The sequence below is a fragment of the Protopterus annectens genome, chromosome 16.part0, assembly GCF_019279795.1.
Source record: "Protopterus annectens isolate FY-2018-M chromosome 16.part0, PAN1.0, whole genome shotgun sequence".
Classification (NCBI taxonomy): Eukaryota; Metazoa; Chordata; order Ceratodontiformes; family Protopteridae; genus Protopterus; species Protopterus annectens.
In genome coordinates, this window is record NC_056750.1 from 67,487,637 (window position 1) to 67,510,472 (window position 22,836).

Here is a 22,836-nt window from a genome sequence, read left to right on the forward strand (position 1 = left end):
GAGCCGCCCTCTCCAAAGCAAAAAACACAGCATCAATGGGACAAGACAGTGTTCCGGACTGCGTCCTACATGAACTCTAAAAAGAGCTGAACTCCAACATAAAGCTACTGTTCAATCTCAGCCTTACTACAGGATACGTACCCAAAGAATGGAGTACAGCAACAGTGGTCCCTCTCCACAAGGGTGGTACCTCAACGGATCCTGGAAACTATCGCCTCATAAGCCTGACTAGCTTGGTCTGCAAAGCCATGGAGAGGATCATCATGGAACTCATAAAGAAAGATATTGTGGACCTACAGACACTGGATCCTACCCAGTTCGGCTTTGTTAAGGGCAGATCCTGCCTCTTAAACCTGGTTGATTTATTTGAAACAGTCACCAAGGCCATTGACAAGGGGAAGGTGGTCCACACAGCCTGCCTGGACCTCGCAAAAGCCTTCGATACAGTACCCCACTCGGGCATCATAGATAAGGTCTCCAGCTTAAATATAAACCCCTATGTCACTAGATTGGGAGGGTGGCCTAATGGTTAAGGTGTTTGCCTTACAAACACAAGGTGCAGGGTTTGAGTCTCACAAGGGATAATTGGCTAAGCTTAAAATGGCTCGCAAGGGCAGTTAGCTTAGTACTAATCTATGAACCTATGAACTAATCTATGAACCTATGAACCTATGAAGATGGGTTGCAAACTGGCTCAAGGACAGAACCCACATGGTCAGAATTGCTGGAGCCATGTCAGACTCCAAACCAGTTACAAGTGGCGTCCCACAAGGCTCAGTCCTGGGACCTCTCTTGTTCGGTATATATTTCTCAGAGGTACAGACCAACACAGGAGGACTGTGGCTGACCAAGTTCGCAGATGACTGCAAACTGGGCACCATAATCGACTCTCCAGCTGACACAAGCATCCTCCAAAAAGGTCTTATAGAAACAGATAACTGGTGCCAGAGCCATGGCCTCAAGCTAAACGCCAAAAAGTGTATAGTCATCCCCTTTGGCAAAAACAAAGTGCCCACAAATTACCACATAAGTGGTAATCCATTAAGTACGGAAGAAGTAATTAGGGACCTGAGGACCCAAGTTGATAGCAATCTTTCATTTGACAACCACGTGGCCAAAGTGGTCAGAAAAACCTTCTATATAGCCCACCTAATCATGAAGGGATTCACATCTAGATCAAGGGAGGTCATTGTGCCTCTTTACTCATCCCTCATCAGGCCCATAATTGAATACAATGCCCGTTTCAGGATGTACCTTAACCGACACCTGCAGCAACTAGAAAGACCCCAAAAGAACCTCACCAAGAAGATCAAAGGGCTCAAACAGATGCCATATGCTGCCCGGTTAAAGAAACTCCAGCTCTACTCGGTTGCATACCGCTTGCTTAGAGGCAATCTGTGCCTGATGTATAAAGCCATGTCCAACCCGGAATTAATGGACATGCTGCACCTCAGAAAATCCAAATCCAATCGAGCTACGCACTCGAGGGACTTGAACCTCAGCACTGAAATAAGTAGGACATGCTGGAGGGACAGATTCATAACCCAGAGGCTCCCTTCACTCTGGAATAGAATCCCAGTCCAAGTTAGGCAGAGTCCCTCACTGACTCTCTTCAAGAGGAATCTTGATGCGTGGATGGGAGATCATAGGTTTACCCCGGCTATCACTTCTGTGTCACTGTTGGACAGAGGCACAGTAAACTAACCTCGAAAAAGGGCATAATAAAAACTCATTTAAAATGGGTGGCGAAAGCCAAACACACTCTGGCTAGGCATACAAATGCCCTAGGGCAGATAGCCTAGTATGAATCTATGAACTTATCCTAACCTACTTACCTCCCAAACCCACATCTACTACAGCCACCTACTACTCCACCTCCTCCAGCTACTCTGCAATCTGCTCTAATCTGTATGCTACAGATTTAATTTTATAGAAGAAACTAATTATTCTCTCTCCTCAAAACATTCTTCCTAACATTCTCAAGCACGACTACTGTAGGAAAAAGAAGCACCAACCTTATACTGCTCCCACTCATCCTGTCCTAATCCTTTGTGGTCATATATACCCCAGCCCTGGCCCTTCTCCTCCCTCTCAGAATGCCACTAACGCCTCTAAATCCCTAAATTTCACCACCATCAACATACAAAGCAGAAAAAGTAAAATTCCCCTTCTGCAAGCCTGGCCTAGCATGACATGAACCTGACTTAACAGCCATAACCAAAACCTGGCTAACACCACACAGCCATAACCGAAACCTAGCTAAAACCACACAGCCATAACCGAAACCTGGCTAAAACCACACAGCCATAACCGAAACCTGGCTAAAACCACACAGCCATAACCAAATCCTGGCTAAAACCACACAGCCATAACCGAAACCTGGCTAAAACCACACAGCCATAACCGAAACCTGGCTAAAACCACACAGCCATAACCGAAACCTGGCTAAAACCACACAGCCATAACCGAAACCTGGCTAAAACCACATAACCATAACCGAAACCTGGCTAAAACCATATATAAAAGACTCTGAATTTCTTCCCCCATAACTACTCATGCCTTAGAACAGATAGACTCTACAAAAGAGGTGGGGCATAGCCTTACTTTATCGTAGTACCTTCACAGTAATCCCATACTCAAAGTCCATCCCCCCTATTTCCACCTCAGAGTTACTTATTACCTCCCTAAAGCTAAATGACAGTAAATGTATCTGTATCATAGTCGTATATATTCCCCCAGGCAACAATGTTCCTATTCTTGAAGACATTCTTGCATGGACTACCGACAACATAAAAAATGAAACAATCATTCAAGGTGATGTTAATATTAATTGGTTAGACTTCTCCATGAACAACCCTTCCTCTAATATTACCCTTCATACCTACACTCATCTAATCTCAGACATTACTAGACCTAATAAACACAGTATCAAAGGCTGTATCCTGGACTGGATCATGGTTTCTTACCCTAGCAAGGTTGCCACGTCCGGTATACTCCCTGATAGTATCAGAAACCACTCTCCAGCGTATGTAATACGCTAACCCTACTCTTTACCACATATACACCAATATAGACATAGTCAAGATTTATCCCATTTCTGTCCAAATACCTTTAATGACATAATACTAACTGGAATCCATTAAAAGTTCTCCCACTCAATGAAGCTGTGGATTTCTTCAATTCCACATTTCTCAGTGTCCTAAATAGGCTTGCCCGTCTCCACCTAAAAAGAGTCAAGGCTAAAGATGCTAAGTGGCTTACCAAGTCCACAAAACAAATCATGTCTTCCAGGGACAAAGCCTGGAATGTCTGACTAAGAAAGAAAACCCCTTCCAGTCTCCACAAGTATAAACAGCTTCGCAACCAGGCCAAACAATTAGTACTCAACAATAAAAAAGAATACTTCCATACTCTCCAAAACCAACGCATACATAACCTCAACAAATTTTGCGGAGCAATCAACTGCCTACTACATCCTAGAACTAACCACAATCCTTGCCAAACCCTGAAAATACTCCCACTGAGTTAGCCTCACTCTTCAACTCTTATTTCATAGACGCCATGGCTAAACTTACTACCACTTTCCCACCCATACCCACAGACCGTCTTTCACACTCTCCCATACCTACCGCTACTATTTTAAAGCTTCTTCAGAAACTTAAACCATGCACCAATGCCCCAGATAACCTACACACTGAATACATGCAACTATCAGTCTCCTCCATAGCATACCCCATCAGTATTCTTATCTATAGGTCCATTCATAAATCAGCCATTCCAGACATCTGGAGAAAAGCTTATGTTCTCCCACTACATAAAGGAGGACACAACTCTGACATCTCATCTTCCGACCTATCGCCATTCTTTCCTCCATATCAAAAATATTTAAAAAATCCCTCCACATCCAGCCCCTTAACCATCTAACTAAACAGCATCTCCTTTCCTCCACTCAGCATGGCTTTGGGCCAGGACACAGCACCTATACCACTCTCATTTCTTTCCTAGACACAGTAAATAGAGCTCGGGATGACGGATCCATAGTCTGTGCACTGTTTCTTGATCTATCAAAAGCATTTGATACAATCTCGCACACCTTCCTACTCACTAAACTCTCCAACCTTGGCATCTCCCCTCCCACCCTTTAGTGATTCCAAAACTATCTCAGTAATGGGCAACAGTCATGTAACTGGCAGCACTCCTCCTCCCCCTTTATCAATACCAGTACTGGGGTACCCTAGGGTTCTATACTGGGTCCCTTTCTTTTCAATATATTCATTAATGACTTCCACAACTCTCTCACCCACAGTACCATCATCCAGTATGCAGACGACTCTATGATAATCTGATCCTCTAAATCTGCCTCTGTATTACAACAACTTACCCAAAAGCATTCACCACAACTGAATCCTGGATGTCACAAAACCATCTTGCACTTAATCCCAATAAAACTAAACTCTTAATATTTGCCCAAACAAAATCTAGCGAAATTGACAAGTCTGAATTCTTTATCCAGTGACAAAACAGCACTGTTATAGATGCTGTTCCTAGTACCAAATTGCTTGGTGTCACCATTGATGATAACTTAACCTTTGACCTCCATATCCACAATGACATAAAAAAATCATCAAAACCTGGGTCCCTTTAGAGGCACAACTACTTTCCCTGCAACTCAGCAAAAATGTGCCTTGCCTTATCTTTCCTACTTCCAACTCTTCTATATGGAGCCCCTATCCTCACCAACATCCAGTCCTCTCTAAAACTAAAACTCATCTCATGCTATAACAAAATTGCCAGATTTGCTACAAATGTAAAATACTCCACCCACCACTGCTCCTCACTACACCAACTAAATTGGCTTGAGCTCCCTCATCAACTCACTTGTACACTAATAGTTACTGCCCATAAACTTGTCTGCAGTGCAGCAGCCTGCCCAGCTCTCTCCCACATTCTGAGTACATACCAACCAAAACGACTTAAGGTCAGGAAATAAAATGTTGTTGAACATTGATATACCTAAGCTCTCATCTAGCCAAATACTTTACTCTTATGCTGTCTCCAAATTATGGAACAACCTCTCTGCCTCTCTCAGAGCTATCAGCAATCATGCTAACTTACAAAAATTCCTTAAACTGCGTCTGTCTTCACACTGGATATGCACCTGTACCCCTACAGACTACCCGAAAACCTAACCTTTTCTCAGAATTCTTATTATTTCTCACTCTCTGACCAGCCCACCCCCCTTCCCTTTTCACATCTACTCCTTCTGCTGTCACTCTAGCCTCTGCAATCCCCACTTTCACCTTCTGCTTCACTCTGTCTTTTCGTCTATCCTGTGCTCAGTTATCTCTCTACTAACATCTCACTTACACTTGTACACTTTTTCACTGTCATAGGCACCTAAGTGGCAATAACTCTCCTCCATTTCATCAAATGATTCTATGTTAGTTTAACATTTTCTGTATAATTATGCTTTATTTTATGCACCACTACTGTATTATATACGGTACTTATTGTGTTAACAATTTATCTGTATGTAACTATATTTGGAGCTTTTCTGTCCGAGCCTCCACTGAAAATGGGCTCTTCTCAGGCCCAGTAAACTTTCCTGGTAAACAAATGCAGTAAATAAGTAATGCTTTAAGCTGCCAGTATTATCTGTTTTTGTACTTTTAGCATGCTGTGTACATTTGTATATTCTATTTTTGTCATGTTATATTGCATATGAAGCTACTCTTTATAAAGTACCTACACGAAAAGCTTTTCTTCTTGGGCCTCTGCTGGAAAGGGTTATGCTAATCATCCCAGTAGGGCTATCCTGGTAATCAAATGCTACATAAATAAGTAGAATGAAATAAAATAGGTAACCGTAGTGGTTTATCAGACTTGACTGTGAAAAACAAATTCTGTAAGTTGCACAGAGTGAACTGTGCAGCATGTACACTTTCAGCGTTTGTACTTCAGTACCCTCAGAGCTCCCAGAATAATGAAATTATTCACGGCAGGGTCAGTGCTGTTGCATTTGTTTATTTTCCTATGTCTTTACCTTCTACGTCATTCTTTTTTCAGAATGGGATTAGCCTTCAAGGTTTTCAGTTTTAGGTTAGAGGAAAGAAGAGTGCAGCCATGATATGGGGGTACACTGGGATCATTTTTAATGCAGCTTGATCTCTTCCTCTTGGTCCAGGTTAAGATCTTTTGTATAATGTGAGACATTATACTTAGACAATGATTGCAAGGGACCTAGTCCTGAATTGTGTTAATGGATGCTGCTAAGGCAAGGATACCCCTTCCCACTCCTTGTCCCCCCTCCAAGTATGATAGGCATGGTGCTGGACACAGGAACTCTGTCCTTCCAAGCCAGCTAACTGACATATTGTTTTGTTTCCTTAATTCACGTGTGTGTGTGTGTGTGTGTGTGTGTGTGTGTGTGTGTGTGTGTGTGTGTGTGTGTGTGTGTGTCTGTGTCTGTGTGCGCGCGCATGCATGGGATCACTATTTCTGTGAGGTAAAGCAGTATTATCTTATCATAATTTGAGTATTTTTGTAAACAGTCGTAATACTTTGTGTATGCATTATATGTATACACTATTGTCTTATAGTCAGTGTAAAAATTTGTTTTATGGAATGTGTATGTATTGTATATGCAGTTGCATCCAATCAGTGTAATATTTCTTTTCTTTGTCTCCTGGAATTTTTCTCAGTCTCCTGAAGTGGCTATATAGATGACGTAGACTGTCCTGGTTATCAATTACAAATAAAGAAACATGACTGCTTCTTAACTAATACTTATAAATGTGTACGGATTGTTGAGTCAAAGCATGTTTTCCTTGTGTCCTTCTGCAGGTGTTTGGGCATGGGAAGGCAAACGGGGAGCCAACATGGGCTCTACTCCTGACGGCTGGGATAGCTGAACTGGGGATCCTTATTGCCTCGCTGGACTTGGTGGCTCCAATTCTTTCAATGTAAGTGGAATCATTGAATAAGTGAATATTTGTGCTACATTTCAGACTGATATCATATAGTGTTAATGCATAGTGATAAATAAAAATGTGTAGGTGCTGCTGAATTTCACAAGTCTTTGTGCATTGAAAATGACTATACTGTTTCACATACTAAAATGTACTTTTGATGAATATTGAACTTTAAGTTTGTCCACTAGGATCAGCACTTTACCCTGGCAAGGACATGTAAGTGAATGCATTTGTATAGCAGCTGTGGTATTTTGCATTTTTTACTCTGGGGACCGTCAGCAGGAAGTCTTGGAAATGGTTTGTGCCCTTGCTACCACCGCAGTATTGAAAACATTTCTGTGTGAAACCATTTATTTGGTGGCTGATGTGAGCACACACATCATTGCTAGGCCTGTCTTCTATCCTGATGCATGTGTGTGCTTCCCCTTACATGTTAATGAGTGCTGGTGTCGCTAGCTTTCAGTGGCTGAGCCCACATCCCCGATTTTAGTTTGGCTTGGTGTTGCACACACCTGTGTGTCCATAGTGGTGATCAGTGAACTGGCACTGCCCCCCCCAAGGATGGGTGAAATGGTGTTCACTGCTTGCTGATATCCTCCCTCCCAACCTCTTCCGGCACCCATGCCATAGTTTGAACTTAGATTACCTAGGTCATTATCAGAGATTTGTTTGTGTATACCACATAGACAGGCTTTTAGATATGATTTTAGTAAATTCACTTTTGTTGTTTTAGATAAAAGCCGTGGTGGTGCAGTTCTCGTGTTATTTTTTATTTAATTTCTTCCTGTATATCTTTAGCTGCTATAATAGAATCATTTTAAGGCATACAGCTAAAGACTTCATTTTATCCTGTCCCTATAAATACTGCTATGGCTAAACCAATTTATGTGTGGGTGCATAATTTACTGCAATAGCCTTTGTTTTATCCTCATTTATTTTATATCTCAAAATGACTTGAAAAACTTGAAACTGTCGTATAATGTTCCACAACACCAACATGCCCTTTTCTAGATTTATCAAGTGCAAAATACCATCATCTGCAAATAAAGCTAACCTTTTTATTACCATACCAGTTGCATCCCTGAGTTTGAGTCCCTTATTTTCTTTGCTAATGGATTTAAGTAGAAACCAAGCACTAAAGAGGAAAGATGGTATCCCTGCTTAGTCCCCTGTTCAAACAGCTTGTTGGAGAGAAGCCCTGCCAGCATAATTGTTTTCCTCCAACCCATTCTGTATTGTTTTTATTAATTCTATATTGTTTTTATTAATCATATTATTCTGTCTGGGAATGCAAATGCTGCAATTGCCCTTCTCATAAAATTCCAGCTGATTCTGTTGAATGCTTGGAAAGGCATGAAAACACATCAAAATCAGTAATATTTTCTCGCACCCTGCCCTCTCTTGAGATCGTCATTCTCGCACCCTGCCCTCTCTTGAGATCGTCATTGTTCTGTTAGTATGTCAAATGTTTGTCTTCTGTCCAAAAATCAACACTGATCCATAACTATCACTTTTGGCAACACACTTGTCGTTCTGTTATCTAGTGTAGATGCAAGCACTTTATAATCATGCTTTACGCTGGGTCTGAAGTATCTTTACCCTCTTTGGGTAACACAGCCACCATTTTTCTTCTAAGATGTTCATACTGTCACCCCTTTTAAAATATTGTTAAATAAAACCTTCTGAATTGTATTACTTTCTCCACTCCTAACTTCCAAACATACACAGGAATGCTCTCTAGTTCCTATAGATGTTTCTGTTGATTGATTGTACATCATAGTTTTAATTCTTCCTCTGTCTTAAGTCTTAAGCCTCACCTTCCTCCAACCTTGACATTACTTCTTGTGCCCTTTTTTGGTTTCCACGTTCCTTTACTTTATACAAATATTCATAGAATTGCCAAAACATCTCTAATACCTCTACAGGATGTTCTTCGTGTTTCACTGTTGCAGTCATTGCATTTGGGTAATCTGCTGGCAGGTTGCCCTCATTCGGCCTGAATTCCAAAGTCTTGGGTCCTGCGTCGGTTGCTGTCTCTTCTTCCATGACGTCAGGTCGTCAGGGGTTTAAAACAGGCAGCCGACACCACTTTCTTCAGTCTTTCTTGCCGCACGGTGCCCGAAGCGGAAGCAGTTCGCAAGTGCCGGTCAGCTGTCTCCTGAAATTTTCAAATTTGAATTTCAGAACCGAAGTCTTCACTAAAGCTAAGTACCCCGTTGGGGAAACTTTTTCTTGCTCCATACCGATGTCAGTAAAAGTTAATAATTGCATTACTTGTGGGAAGCAAATACCTCATAAGGATTGCCATTTGTACTGTATTCCTTGCCTAGGCCCTGATCATAACATGCCTAGCTGTCGGTTTTGTGCTAGATTTAATCAACGCACTATTAAACGTTGGTATATCTTTGCCTCAAAATATTTTGGAAACAGATTTAACTGTCCTGAAATGTCGTCTGATAGCAATCCGACTACCGGAGTTCACAAAAAATGCAAAGAAAAGGACAGAGACAGACTGTCGAGGTCCAAAACCGAAGACGAAGCTTCTCCTAAGCCAGTCGCCGGTACGCCGGTACTCAGTGAGGTGCCTTCGCAGCCCCTGATACCCGCTACTTTCGAGTCGCAGACCTCTACCGAGACCCATGTGGAGTCTGGCACGCCGGGAGATTCTCAAAGTATTGCACCCGCGGATGTCTCTCCCTCGGATGGGTTCGGAGCCGCTGAGCAGGCACCGGCTTCTGAGGGTGTCTTCAGGCCTCAGCAGTTTTATATAAAACCGACGCCAGCTTCAAAATCAAAGACATAAGCAACTTCTAAAGCTAAAAAACCAACGCATGAGCCACGTGTTCAGACCTCTATGCCCAAAAAGCAGATGATCAAAATGGCTGAAGACTTAATTACCTTGATCAGGGGTCCCCAACCCCCTCCTGATAAGTGGCCTCAGCAAGACACTGGTTATGAATCTTCAGATCAGGTTTCTATTTCTTCTGATTCCTCTTCTGATCAGGAATTTTCTATACCACCCTATGAGGATTCTGATGCAGAGGAAGCTATCCCATCTGCATCTCCTCCAGAAGATTATTCCTTTGGAGAAACCATGCATACTTTGAGGGAGCATTTTCACTGGGAGAGTCAAGATTTCTCAGAATCAAAAAAGAGGCTTAGGGATTTCCTTCTTCTCCCTCAGCACAGGCTTTTAGCCATACCCCCTGTTCTAGACATTATGGATGATGTGTTTGCGGAGTCAAGCTTGACTTCAGACTCCTTACCTCCGGCTCCTAGCAAGCCAGACAGATATTACAGGGTTCCTGACTCACACAAATTTTTATTTAAAAACCCTGCTGCTGACCCTGAAACTATTTTGCAGGGTCCAAAAGGTGTAAAGGCCTCAACAGCAAAACATCCTACCCCCTCTGATAGAGACTCCAGGGCACTGGATTGATGGGGAAAGGTTTATACATCTGCAACCTTGGCATTTAGGGGCTTAAACTGCCAGTTTCATATGCTCAAGTATCAGCAGCATGTTATTGGATTACTGAAACAGAAAATGATGTTGATTTCTGAATGTGCAGAAAATAAAGAATTGCAGGAATTATTGCATGCAGCAGAACAAGTTGGAAAGCATACTTTGCAATGTGGTTTTGATTCCTTAGAGGCCTCCTGCAGGGCTGCAGTCACTGGATCTGTAATTAGAAGGCATGCCTGGCTAAAAGAGCAAAATTTGTCTGATCATGTTAAAGCTAAATTGCTGGATGCACCTTTACAGCATGATACTCTGTTTGGTATTAAGGCAGAAGAGGTTTTAAAGAAAATGGAAGACAAAGCTAAGTCTATGCAAACTGTAAAATACTTCTTACAAGTGCAGCCACCAAGATTCAGTAGACACTGGCCTACAAAAAAATGGTCCTTTCCTGTGTCCGACAGAGCTCCACGGGGCAAATCCAGGCACCCTAAAGGTTCTAGATACCAGTCACAGGATTCTTACAGGTCAAAAAAATGGGGTGCGTCTACCTCCAAATCTGGAGGAAATAAAGCACAAAAAAAATGTATCTGCTTTTACTGTATTTGTGTTTTATCCTAATTTATTTTGCTTTTGCGTCATCTTAAAAATACTCAATTGTATTTATTACTGCTTGGTGTAACTCATTGTAAGCCTTTTAGTTTAAGCACATGGGCTTCAGACCAGTTTTACATTAGGAAGGTTTGTGGTCTGCACTGTAGTGGCAGAACAGGTAGCTTACATCCTTCTAAGTTGGGAACTGCTGATTGAGGGCTCAGTGTCTGTTATTCTAAAAGTGTATTAATTCTGGTTTAAGCACTTGGGCTTGAGGCCAGTTATTTTACATTAAGAGGGTTCGTGTTCTGCACTCTTGTGGGAGGAGAGGCTGGACTCTGTCCTTCTGAGCTGGGAATTTTTGGTTAAAGCTTATAGTGCCTGCATATTTGAACTGCTTCTTACTGAAATTGGTACACCTCGTTTGTTGTAGCATAGACTAGATCCAGGCCTGCTGAATCTAGCTTTGTTTGTATAACTTGAGCACTAATCCAGGCATTCTTTAAAGTATTCAGTTGTATTTATTACTGCTGGTAGTAACTTGATTAAAGTGTAGCTATCATTTCTAAGTCTTTTGGATTAAGCACTTGGGCTTCAGACCAGTTGTTTTACATTAGGAAGGTTTGTGGCCTGCACTGTGGTGACAGGACAGGTAGCTTACATCCTTCTAAGTTGGGAACTGCTGATTGAGAGCTCAGTGTCTGTTATTCTAAAAGTGTATTAGTTCTGGTTTAAGCACTTGGGCTTCAGGCCAGTTATTTTACGTTAAGAAGGATTGCGGTCTGCACTCTTGTGGGATGAGAGGCTGGACTCTGCCCTTCTGAGCAGGAAATTTCTGGTTAGAGGCTTATAGTGCCTGCATATTCTGTTTCTTACTGAAATTGGTACACCTTGTTTGCTGTAGCATAGATTCAGCAGGCCTGGATCTAGCTTTATTTGTATGCTTGTTGTTTGTTTATTTCCCTGAAACGCTAATTCCACCTAAAACGCGGCCTTTTAGCATTTCTGTGGATCCCTAGTGATATCTGCATTGCTTACTGTACTTATTTCCTTGTTTCGCTTGAAAGAAAGTTACTGTTTGTCGTTTTTGCATTTAAGTTACCTGTAGCACATTGCATTTAAGTTACCTGGCACTTGCTCACTAAAGCAATTATATAAGTCAGCTCTAAAAAATTAAAAGCACTACACCCTCACAAACTCCCCTTGAGTACCTTGTTCCCCACTGGCCCTTTTTTCAATTTTAAAGGAATTCCCAATACTATTCTAGCATGTCCAAAGGTCAGTTGTCAATCTCCTCTCCGGTCCAGCTGGTCAATCTGGGAATCTTGAGGCAATGTTACAACTGCCTCATGTACACAGACAACCCTCTCCTCCTCCCAACAAATTCCAACACATGTGAGAGATGCAACCATATAGCCAAACTGGAGGCTAAGCTCTCTCAACTCAGTACTGGCGTAACCAGTCAGGAGGAGAAGGAAACCACACTCACTACAATTCCAGTCTCACATAGACCTGCCACGACAGCAAACCAAACACATAAACACAAAAAAACATACTCGGAGGCTCTAAATAAAAATCTGCCTAAGCAACAGAGACCTCCAAAGCAGACACCCAAGCAACCGCTACCCCAAAACAAAACACGTGCAACACATAGCTCACAAATCCAGTGTGCCAAACAGTCACAGCCCTTAAGGCTAAACAACACACCTGATACACTTGTAATAGGTGACTCTATCGTCAGGCACACTGACGTCCCGCTCACCAGGCTGAACAAGGAGAAGGTCACGATGAGCTGCCTGTCGGGCGCTAGGATCCGTCACATAACACAAGCACTCGGGTCACTCCAAGGCAAGTACAAATATGACTCAGTCATTGTCCATGCTGGTGTGAATGACCTGAGATGTACCTCCCTGGACTACATGAAAAGAGACATAGAGGAGCTCTCTGAGCATGTAGCCCAGGCCGGTATGACCCTGACCTTGAGTAGCATCTTACCCTCACCAAGAATGATGCCACAATATGAAGACAAGATGATCAATTTCAACAATTGGCTTAAGTGTTGGTGTCATTCAAAGGGGATCCAATGCCTGTCAGCCTGGGATGACATGCTCGACAAGCCACGATGCTTCGCTAGGGACGGCTTGCACCTGTCACCCCTGGGCTTTCGGATATTGGCAAAGGCCCTTGCTACCCCCATAGTGCCTTTTTTAGGCAAGGCTCAAAAGACAAACCCACCTCCATAGGTTTCACAAGGGCTAAGAAACTAAGAGTAATGCTACTCAACGCCAGAAGTCTAAACCTCAAGATGCACACACTCGAAATTCTCCTTAGCATGGAGAACATCGATATCTGTGCAGTAACAGAAACCTGGTTCAAGGCTCCCGAGAGCACCCCAGCACTACCAGGTTGTACCTTATACCATGCTTTTCAGCCCCAAAACTTGGACCAAACCACAAAAGGAGGGGGGAGTATCAATATTCGTCAAAGATACCCACACCTCCAGGTTGGTGGCACAGCACGAAGCATCAGAGACTATCCATGTGCAACTAGCTGTGGGTAAAACTGCCTTCCAGTTTATAGCCTGCTACAGACCACCCTCCCAAACACAGGAACCCCACTTGGCCTTCCTGAGTATACTGGAAAATATGAAGGTCTCTCCAAACACCATTATATTGGGCGACTTCAACTACCCAAACATAGACTGGGAGCATTACTCTAGCTCCGACACCCCAGCGCAAAGGTTCCTAGAATTTATAAACTCAAATGCTATGGAACAACTTGTTACCACTCCCACAAGAGGGGAAAACATACTGGACCTGATCATCACCAACATGGGGACACTATGCTCCAGACCAGAAGTGTATCCCTCACTGGTAAGATCAGACCATAAACTAATCTCACTGGATATTCACATCCCGACCCCACCCCCTGCCCAGAAAACCACAGTGAAAAACTTCTCTAAAGCAAATTTCACACGCCTCAAAACTGAGGCGAAATCCTTCAAAGCCCCCGGGCCTGTGGAAAATACGGCCCAGACCGCAGAATCCTTTATAAACACATTCTATGAACACCTTCAGGAATGCATGGATCATGCAATCCCAAATAAAACCAAGACTCAATCCTCCAAAGGCAGACGTTCTGTCTGGTGGACCCCAGCCATAAACAAACTATACAATAGAAGGAGGAAGCTACTACATGATAGAGCAAAATCCCAAAAAGGGAAGGCATCTCTGATCAGTATTAGCAAAAAACTACGGGCACTCATAAAATCGTCTAAGGCCAGCTTCGAGAGAAAAATTGCACAGGACACTAATGGTAATCACAAGGCTTTCTTTAGTTATGTTAGGAACCTGGGTGGGAATTCCCAGATATGCTCAGAATTAGTCCAAAATGACAAAAAATACACCGAGCCCACAGACATTGCCAACATCCTAGCTGACAGGTTCAGTGCAAACTTCTCCCCCCTCTCCCCACCAGAAGGGCAAATATCTATCCCAACAGAGTGCTGCCCCCCTGACATCTCAGATGCTCAGGTAAGAGCCGCCCTCTCCAAAGCAAAAACACAGCATCAATGGGACCAGATGGTGTCCCGGCTCGTCCTACATGAACTCCAAGAAGAGCTAAACCCAAACATAAAACTACTGTTCAATCTTAGCCTTACTACAGGATATGTACCCAAAGAGTGGTGTACAGCAACAGTGGTCCCTCTCCACAAAGGTGGTGCCTCAACGGATCCTGGAAACTATCGCCCCATAAGCCTGACTAGCTTGGTCTGCAAAGTTATGGAAAGGATCATCATGGACCTCATAAATAAAGATATTGGGGACCTACAGACACTGGATCCTACCCAGTTTGGCTTTGTTAAGGGCAGATCCTGCCTCTTAAACCTGGTTGATTTCTTTGAAACAGTCACCAAGGCCATTGACGAGGGAAGGTGGTCCACACAGCCTACCTGGACCTCGCAAAGCCTTCGATACAATACCCCACTCGGGCATTATAGATAAGCTCACCAGCTTAAATATAAACCCTATGTCACTAGATGGGTTGCAAACTGGCTCAAGGACAGAACCCACATGGTTAGAATTGCTGGAGCCATGTCAGACTCCAAACCAGTTACAAGTGGCGTCCCACAAGGCTCAGTCCTGGGACCTCTCTTGTTCAGTATATATTTCTCGGGTACAGGCCAACACGGAAGGACTGTGGCTGACCAAGTTCGCAGATGACTGCAAACTGGGCGCCATAATCAACTCTCCAGCCGACACAAGCATCCTCCAAAAGGGCCTCATAGAAACAGACAACTGGTGCCAGAGCCATGGCCTCAAGCTAAACGCCAAAAGTGTATAGTCATCCCCTTTGGCAAAAACAAAGTGCCCACAAATTACCACATAGGTGGTAATCCATTAAGTACAGAAGAAGTAATTAGGGACCTGGGGACCCAAGTTGATAGCAGTCTCTCATTTGACAACCACGTGGCCAAAGTGGTTAGAAAAACATTTTATATAGCCCACCTAATCATGAAGGGATTCACATCTAGATCAGGGAGGTCATCGTGCCTCTTTACTCATCCCTCATCAGGCCCATAATTGAGTACAATGCCCCTTTTGGGATGTACCTTACCAGACACCTGCAGCAACTGGAAAGACCCCAAAAGTACCTCACCAAGAGGATCAAAGGGCTCAAACAGATGCCATATGCTGCCCGGTTAAAGAAACTCCAGCTCTACTCAGTGGCATACCGCCTGCTCAGAGGCGATCTGTGCCTGACGTATAAAGCCATGTCCAACCCGGAATTAATGGACATGCTGCACCTCAGAAAATCCAAATCCCATCGAGCTACACGCTCGAGAGACTTGAACCTCAGCACTGAAATAAATAGGACATGCTGGAGGGACAGATTCATAACCCAGAGGCTCCCTTCACTCTGGAATAAAATCCCAGTCCAGGTTAGGCAGAGTCCCACATTGACTCTCTTCAAGAGGAATCTTGATGAGTGGATGGGAGGTCATAGGTTTACCCCGGCTATCACTTCTGTGTCACTGTTAGACAGAGGCACAGTATACTAACCTCAAAAAAAGGCATAGCAAAATTAATTTAAAATGGGTGGCGAAAGCCAAACACACTCTGGCTAGGCTTATAAATGCCCTAGGGCAGATAGCCTAGTATGAACCTATGAACCTACAGTAAACAGTCTCATTGACTTCCCTCTGCCATCACCAAGCACTTATCTTTTGGCAGCTCCCTTAGGGGGAAAGTTAGCACTTTATGCTCAATATTGGCAGTTAATAACCCAGGACAAGTGAGTATTAAACATAGTATCCCAGGGATACAGATTCCACTTCCACACTCTGCCAATTCCAAACGGTTGGCCAGATCTGCCAAAAAATCAATGGGCAGAGGCACAGAAACAAGTTACGTCCCTCATGGATATGGGGGCTATTCAGCCAGTGGCAGAACAGGAAAAAGGACAAGAGTTCTACTCAAGACTGTTCTTGGTACCCAGAAAAGACAAGGCCTGGTGCCCAATACTGGATTTATCAATTTTGAACACATTCCTGGACATTCCAAATTTCAAAATGCTAACTTTGCAGCAGCTTCTGCCCATGCTGGGCAAGAACGCTTAGCAAGTGACTTTAGACTTAAAAGAGGCATACCTGCATATCCCAATAAGGGAATCGTGCAGAAGATACCTCCGCTTCAAGGCAGGGTTTATGCATTACCAATTCTCTGCACTGCCCTTTGGCTTATCTACTGCGCCCAGGGTCTTTACAAAGTGCCTGGCACCAGTAATTGCATTTTGCAGACAAAGAAGTATACAAATCTGTCCTTACTTGGACGACTGTCTCATTCAAGCAGAAAATAAGGACATTCTTCATCAGCATGTGGCGTTTGTGAAAAGGCTTCTAACATGCCTAGGGTACACAATAAACGAAAAGAAATCACAAATGGTACCCTCTCAAAAGATAACATTCCTGGGTGCAAGCTTGAATACAACTGCTCAGATGGCTCACCTCACACCAAACAAACAAAGGCAACTGACTATTTATTTCAAACAGATGGCAACAAAAACCCAGTTACCTGCAAGACAAATTCTGCAGGCTTTGGGATTCATGGCATCCTGCATTCAACTGATTCCATATGCAAGACTGCATATGAGGAAACTACAGTGGTACCTAAAAAGTTTATGGAGTCAACATTGTCACAGTCTGGAAACAATGATTCCTCTCATTCCCTGCCTACAACAGGAGTTTCTTTGGTGGGCAGAGGCATGTCACCAAAACATGGGACAGTCCTTTACTCTACCCCCTGCCAGCCAAACCTTAACTACAGATGCATCAGACTATGCATGGGGGGCCCACCTGGCGGGAAGATGCATTCAGGGCATATGGACCCCAAAACAAATGCATCTGCATATCAATCAAAAAAAATGCTAGCTGTTCAAAATGCCCTGACAGCCTTCAAGGACTTACTTCATCCAGGACAACTACTGATAAAGAAGGACAACACCACGGTTTTGTGGTACATAAGCAGGGGGCACACACTCATACCCCCTTTGCAGACTAGCCATGGCATTGTGGAACACAGCTTTGGCCTACCAAGTACATCTTCAAGCTCAATTCCTGCCAGGAAAGCAAAATACTTTGGCAGACGACTTCAGCAGAAACCTTATGGACCCTCACGAGTGGACACTGGTACCCAATCCTAAGGAATATGTCTCAATTCCCAGCATGGTACTTGCCTCAAATACCTCACTTACTGTCTCAGCAAAACAATCAGATCCTGCACAATCAGCTCCAAACACTGAACCTGGCAGCATGGCTGATCGTGTAGTTATTCAAACACCTCTCAGTAAATCTGTGATGGATGTCATTTTGGAAGCCAGGAGGCCTAGTACTAGAAAATCGTATGCTGATAAATGGAAGAGATTCTGTGCTTGGAACCAAGCACAAGGAACTGACACAGTAGAGCCAAATATTCCTCAAATTTTACAATACTTGACTGAGATGCTTGACAAAGGCCTATCTTTTTCATCAATAAAAATCCATGCCTCTGCATCTTGGCTTATTACAACACAGAGCCACCCATCTTTTCTCACCCTTTGCTAAAACAGTATCTTAGAGGGGCCACAAATTTAAGGCCTCCCAGAAGATCACCAATTCCTACATGGGACCTCAATTTTGTGTTGGAAAAGCTCACACTGCCTCCATTTGAACCAGCTGCTACTGCAGATATAAAGTTTTTATCATGGAAAACAGCTTTGCTCCTGGCAATTACTTCAGCAAGAAGGGTCTCAGATCTACAGGCCCTCATGGCTGTGGAGCCTTTTATCATATCTTACCCAGACAGGGTGTCCCTCAGGACCAATCCTTCCTTTATGCCTAAGGTGATTTCCAGTGTGGCTCTTAACCAAACCATTCATCTACCAACTTTTTATCCAAATCCGCAGAACAAGGGGGAGCAGATTCTGCATTCCTTGGATGTACACAGACAACTAAGATTCTACTTGAGCAGGACTAAAGCTCTAAGAAAAACTGAGCAGCTACTGGTGGCATTTGCTGCAGGATCAGAGGGAAAGGCTATCTCAAAGCAGACTATTTCAAAGTGGATAAGCCACTGCATTCATTTCTGCTACTTACATCATGGTAAACCGGTGCCCAAGGGCATTAGGTCTCATTCCACCAGGGCTGCAGGTACGTCAGCAGCTTTTCTCAGAGGGGTACCAACCAAAGACATTCTAGAAGCTGCTACTTGGAGTTCTGTTCATACTTTTACAAAGCATTATCATTGCCTGTTTTATACCCCTGATGACCTGACATCATAGAAGAAGAGACAGCAACCGACGCAGGACCCAAGACTTTGGAATTCAGGCCGACTGAGGGCAACCTGCCAGCAGATTACCCAAATGTAATGACTGCAACAGTGAATACACTCGAACATCTACATTTATGGTAAGTGTACACAACTGTACTTTATCTGGTTATTATTCTTGTTATATGTTATGTAAGCTTGGCGACAACCCTTTCTACCTTCTCTTGCCTAAGTCATTGTTGGCTAAGAGTTTTTGTGTCTTAGAGTTATCAGAAAATAAGTGGTTATCCAAATACTCCCATATTTTCCCTTTAGTACTCTGCATTTGCTCCTCTTCATGTTCTGTGAGATTCTCCTTATTCTACAATAGCACTGTTACTTCTTTCCAATATTTCTTTCTTATTAATTTCATATTTTAAACTCCATTTTCATTTTGTCTCACTCCTTAGCCATTCCTTCTGAAGAAAATTTAATCTTCATCAATAGCTCTTAGATCTGTTCCACTTCACATTAAACTTCTCCCTTTTTAACAAATAAGTAGGAAAGAGCCCGTGTCTCATTTTTGATTCATTACCCTGCATCTTTATCTTTGTCTTTATTGGTACATGATCTGAAATAGTTATTTGTTGTGTTTCAAAACTTTAATTAAATACTCTCATTCCTGTGAAATATCATTTCTATCTAGTCTAGCCCAATTATTGTACCTTGTGGAGTAATATGTAAATGTCATCAGAGTTCCTAGTGCTGTATTCACATCTTCCATTCCAAATATTCTCATGTATTTCTTTTAAAATATACCCACTTTTGTTCTATTTTACATTCTCAGTCCCCTGATACATCCTCCGTATTGCAAAATCAGGTTCCAGACCCCACCCATAAATAATATTCCCTGCTGAAAGCTGAACATTTTTCTCTAAATTGTTTTTAAGCTCCATAGTAGTAGCTTTGGCTGGAATGTAATACATGCCAGTGTAATCTTCCTTCCTGACAGTAACTCCATATTGCTAGAAATCTACTGTTGTTGTCTTTTCCCTCTTCTATCACTTTTAAAGCCCTTTAAATTAATGTCTAGGAATCTATCCCTCCAGCACATCCTATTTATTGTTGTGGTGAGGGTTAGATCCCTGGAGCCTGTGGCTCGAGGGGATAAGGTTTTCTTTAGGTGGAGCATGTCCATCAATTCTGGGTTGGACATGGCCTTGTATATCAGGCAGAGATCACCTCTGAATAGGCAGTATGCAACCGAGTACAGCTGTAGTTTCTTCAGTCGAGCTGCATAGGACATCCGTTTGAGGCCAGTGATCCTCTTGGTGAGGTACTTCTGTGGTCTTTCCAGCTGTTGCAGGTGTCTTGTAAGGTACATCCCAAATGGGGCAGTGTATTCTATGATGGGTTTGATGAGTGATGCAGAGGGGCCCAATGACCTCTTTCGATCTGGATGCAAACCCTTTTGCGATTAGGTGGGCCACATAGAAGGATATTCTAACCACTTTGGCAATGTGCTTATCAAAGGAGAGGTTACTGTCTACTTGGGTCCCTAGATCCCTTAATACGTCTTCCGTATTTAGGGGGCTACCACCTATGTGGTAGTTTGTGGGTACTTTGTTTTTTCCAAAGGAGATGACTATGCACTTTTTGGCATTTAGCTTGAGGCCATGGATTTGACACCAGGTATCTGTCTCAGTGAGACCCTTTTGGAGGATATCTGTGTCAGCTGGAGAGTCAGTTATAGCCCCTAGTTTGCAGTCATCTGCTTAACTTGGTCAGCCATAGTCCTCCTGTGCTTGCCTGTACCTCTGAGAAGTATACGCCGAACAGGAGGGTTCCTAGGACTGAGCCCTGGGGAATGCCACTTTTAACCGGTTTAGAGTCAGACCTAGCTCCCGCAACTCTCACCATGTGGGTTCTGTCCGTGAGCCAGTTAGCCACCCATCTTGTGACTTAGGGGTTTATGTTCAGGCTGGTGAGCTTGTCTATAATACCAGAATGGGGAATGGTGTCGAAGGCCTTTGTGAGGTCTAGGTAGCCTGTGTGGACCACCTTTCCCTCGTCTATAGCCTTGGTAACCGTCTCAAAGAAGTCCACCAGATTTTAGGAGTCATTATCTGCCCTTAACAAAGCCGAACTTGGTAGGGTCCAGTGTTTGGAGGTTCCCAGTGTCTCTGCTAATGAGATCCATGATGATGTGCTCCATAGCTTTGCAGACCAAGCTAGTCAGGCTTATAGGGCGATAGTTCCTGGAGTCCGTTGTGGCTTCACCTTTGTGGAGTGGAATAACCGATTTTCTTCGTGTTTCACTGTTGCAGTCATTACATTTAGGGTAATCCCACTGGCAGGTTGTCCTCAGCCGGCCTGAATTCCAAAGTCTTGGGTCCTGCGTTGGCCGCTATCACCCTTTCCCTGACGACAGGTCATCAGGGGTATAAAAGAAGTGGCTGACGCCATTTTCTTTATTCTTTCTTGCCGCACGGTGCCTGAAGCAGAAGCAGTTCGCAAGTGCTGGTTGGCTGACTCCTGAAATTTTCGTGTTTGAGTTTCAGAACCAAAGTCTTCGATAAAGCTAAGAACCACGTTAGGGGAAACTTTTTTCTTGCTCCAGACCGATGTCAGAAAAAGTTAATAATTGTATTACTTGTGGAAAGCAAATACCTCATAAGGATTTTCATTCTTACTGTATTCCTTGCCTAGGCCCTGATCACAATATTTCTGGTTGTCAGTTTTGTGCTAGATTTAACCAACGCACTATAAAGCGTCGGTATACTTTTGCTTTAAAGTATTTTGGTAGCAGGTTTAATTATCCTAAAATGTCATCGAATAGCGATCCGACTACCGGAGTTTACAAAAAATGCAAAGAAAAGGATAAAGAATGACAACTGAGGTCCAAAACCGACGACAAAGCTTCTCCTAAGCCACTTGCCAGTTCGCCGGTTCTCAGTGAGGTGCTTTTGCAGCCCCTGACACCCGCTACTTTAGAGTCGCAGGCCACTACTGACTCCCACGTGGAGTTGGCCAGGCCACTGGATACTCAAAGTATTGGAGCCTCGGGCGCTAATCCCTCAGATGGGTCCGGAGCCGCTGAGCAGGTACCCGGCTTCTGAGGGTGTAGTCAGACCACAACATCTTTACATTAAAACAACATCAGCTTCAAAGACAAAGACTAAAGCGGCTTCTAAAGCAAAGAAACAAACTCAATAGCCACGTGTTTAGGTCTCTATGCCCAAAAAACAGATGATCAAGATGGCCGAAGTCCTGATTACCTTGATCAGGGGTTCCCATCCCCCTCCTGATAAGAGGCCTAGGCAAGAGACTGGCTATGAATGTTCAGATCAGGTTTCTGTTTCTTCTGATTCCTCTTCTGATCAGGGATATTCTTTACCCCCATATGAGGATTCTGATGCTGAAGAATCTATACCTTCAGCATCCCCTCCTGAGGATTATTCCTTTGGGGAAACCTTGCATACCATGAGGGAGTATTTTCACTGGGAAAGCCAAGATTTTTTAGAATAAAAAAAAGGGCTCAGGGATTTCCTTTTACTACCACAGCACAGGCCTCTAGCCATTCCCCCTGTGTTAGACATTGTAGATGATGTGTTTTCGGAGTCTTGTTTGACCCCTGACTCCTTACCTCCAGCTCCTGTTAAGTTTGACAGATATTACAGGGTTCCTGACTCACACAAATTTCTTTTTAAAAACCCTGCTGCTGACCCAGAAACTATTTCACAGGGTCCCAAGGGAGTTAAGGCCTCCACAGAAAAAAACCCAACCTCCTCTGACAGGGATTCAAGGGCACTGGATAGATGGGGAAAAAAGGTTTGCACATCTGCAACTTTGGCTATAAGGGCCTTAAACTGTCAGTTTCATATGCTCAAGTATCAGCAATATCTCATGGGATTGCTTAAACAGAAAATGATGTTAAATTCTGAATGTGCTGAAAACAAGGAAATGCAGTTGCATGCAGCTGAACAAGCTGGAAAGCATACTTTGCAATGTGTTTTTGATTCTTTGGAGG

The 22,836-nt window shown here is 43.4% G+C and overlaps 1 protein-coding gene across 1 annotated transcript in view; it reads left to right on the top strand.

Annotated features, from left to right (window-relative positions):
* Positions 1-22,836, top strand: part of LOC122790513 (solute carrier family 12 member 6-like) — a 1,559,275-nt gene that overhangs the window by 1,275,079 nt on the left and 261,360 nt on the right. Inside the window, exon 14 of the mRNA XM_044058063.1 lies at positions 6,844-6,962. Coding sequence (XP_043913998.1) covers positions 6,844-6,962 — 119 coding nt within the window. The remainder of the gene's footprint in view (positions 1-6,843; positions 6,963-22,836) is intronic.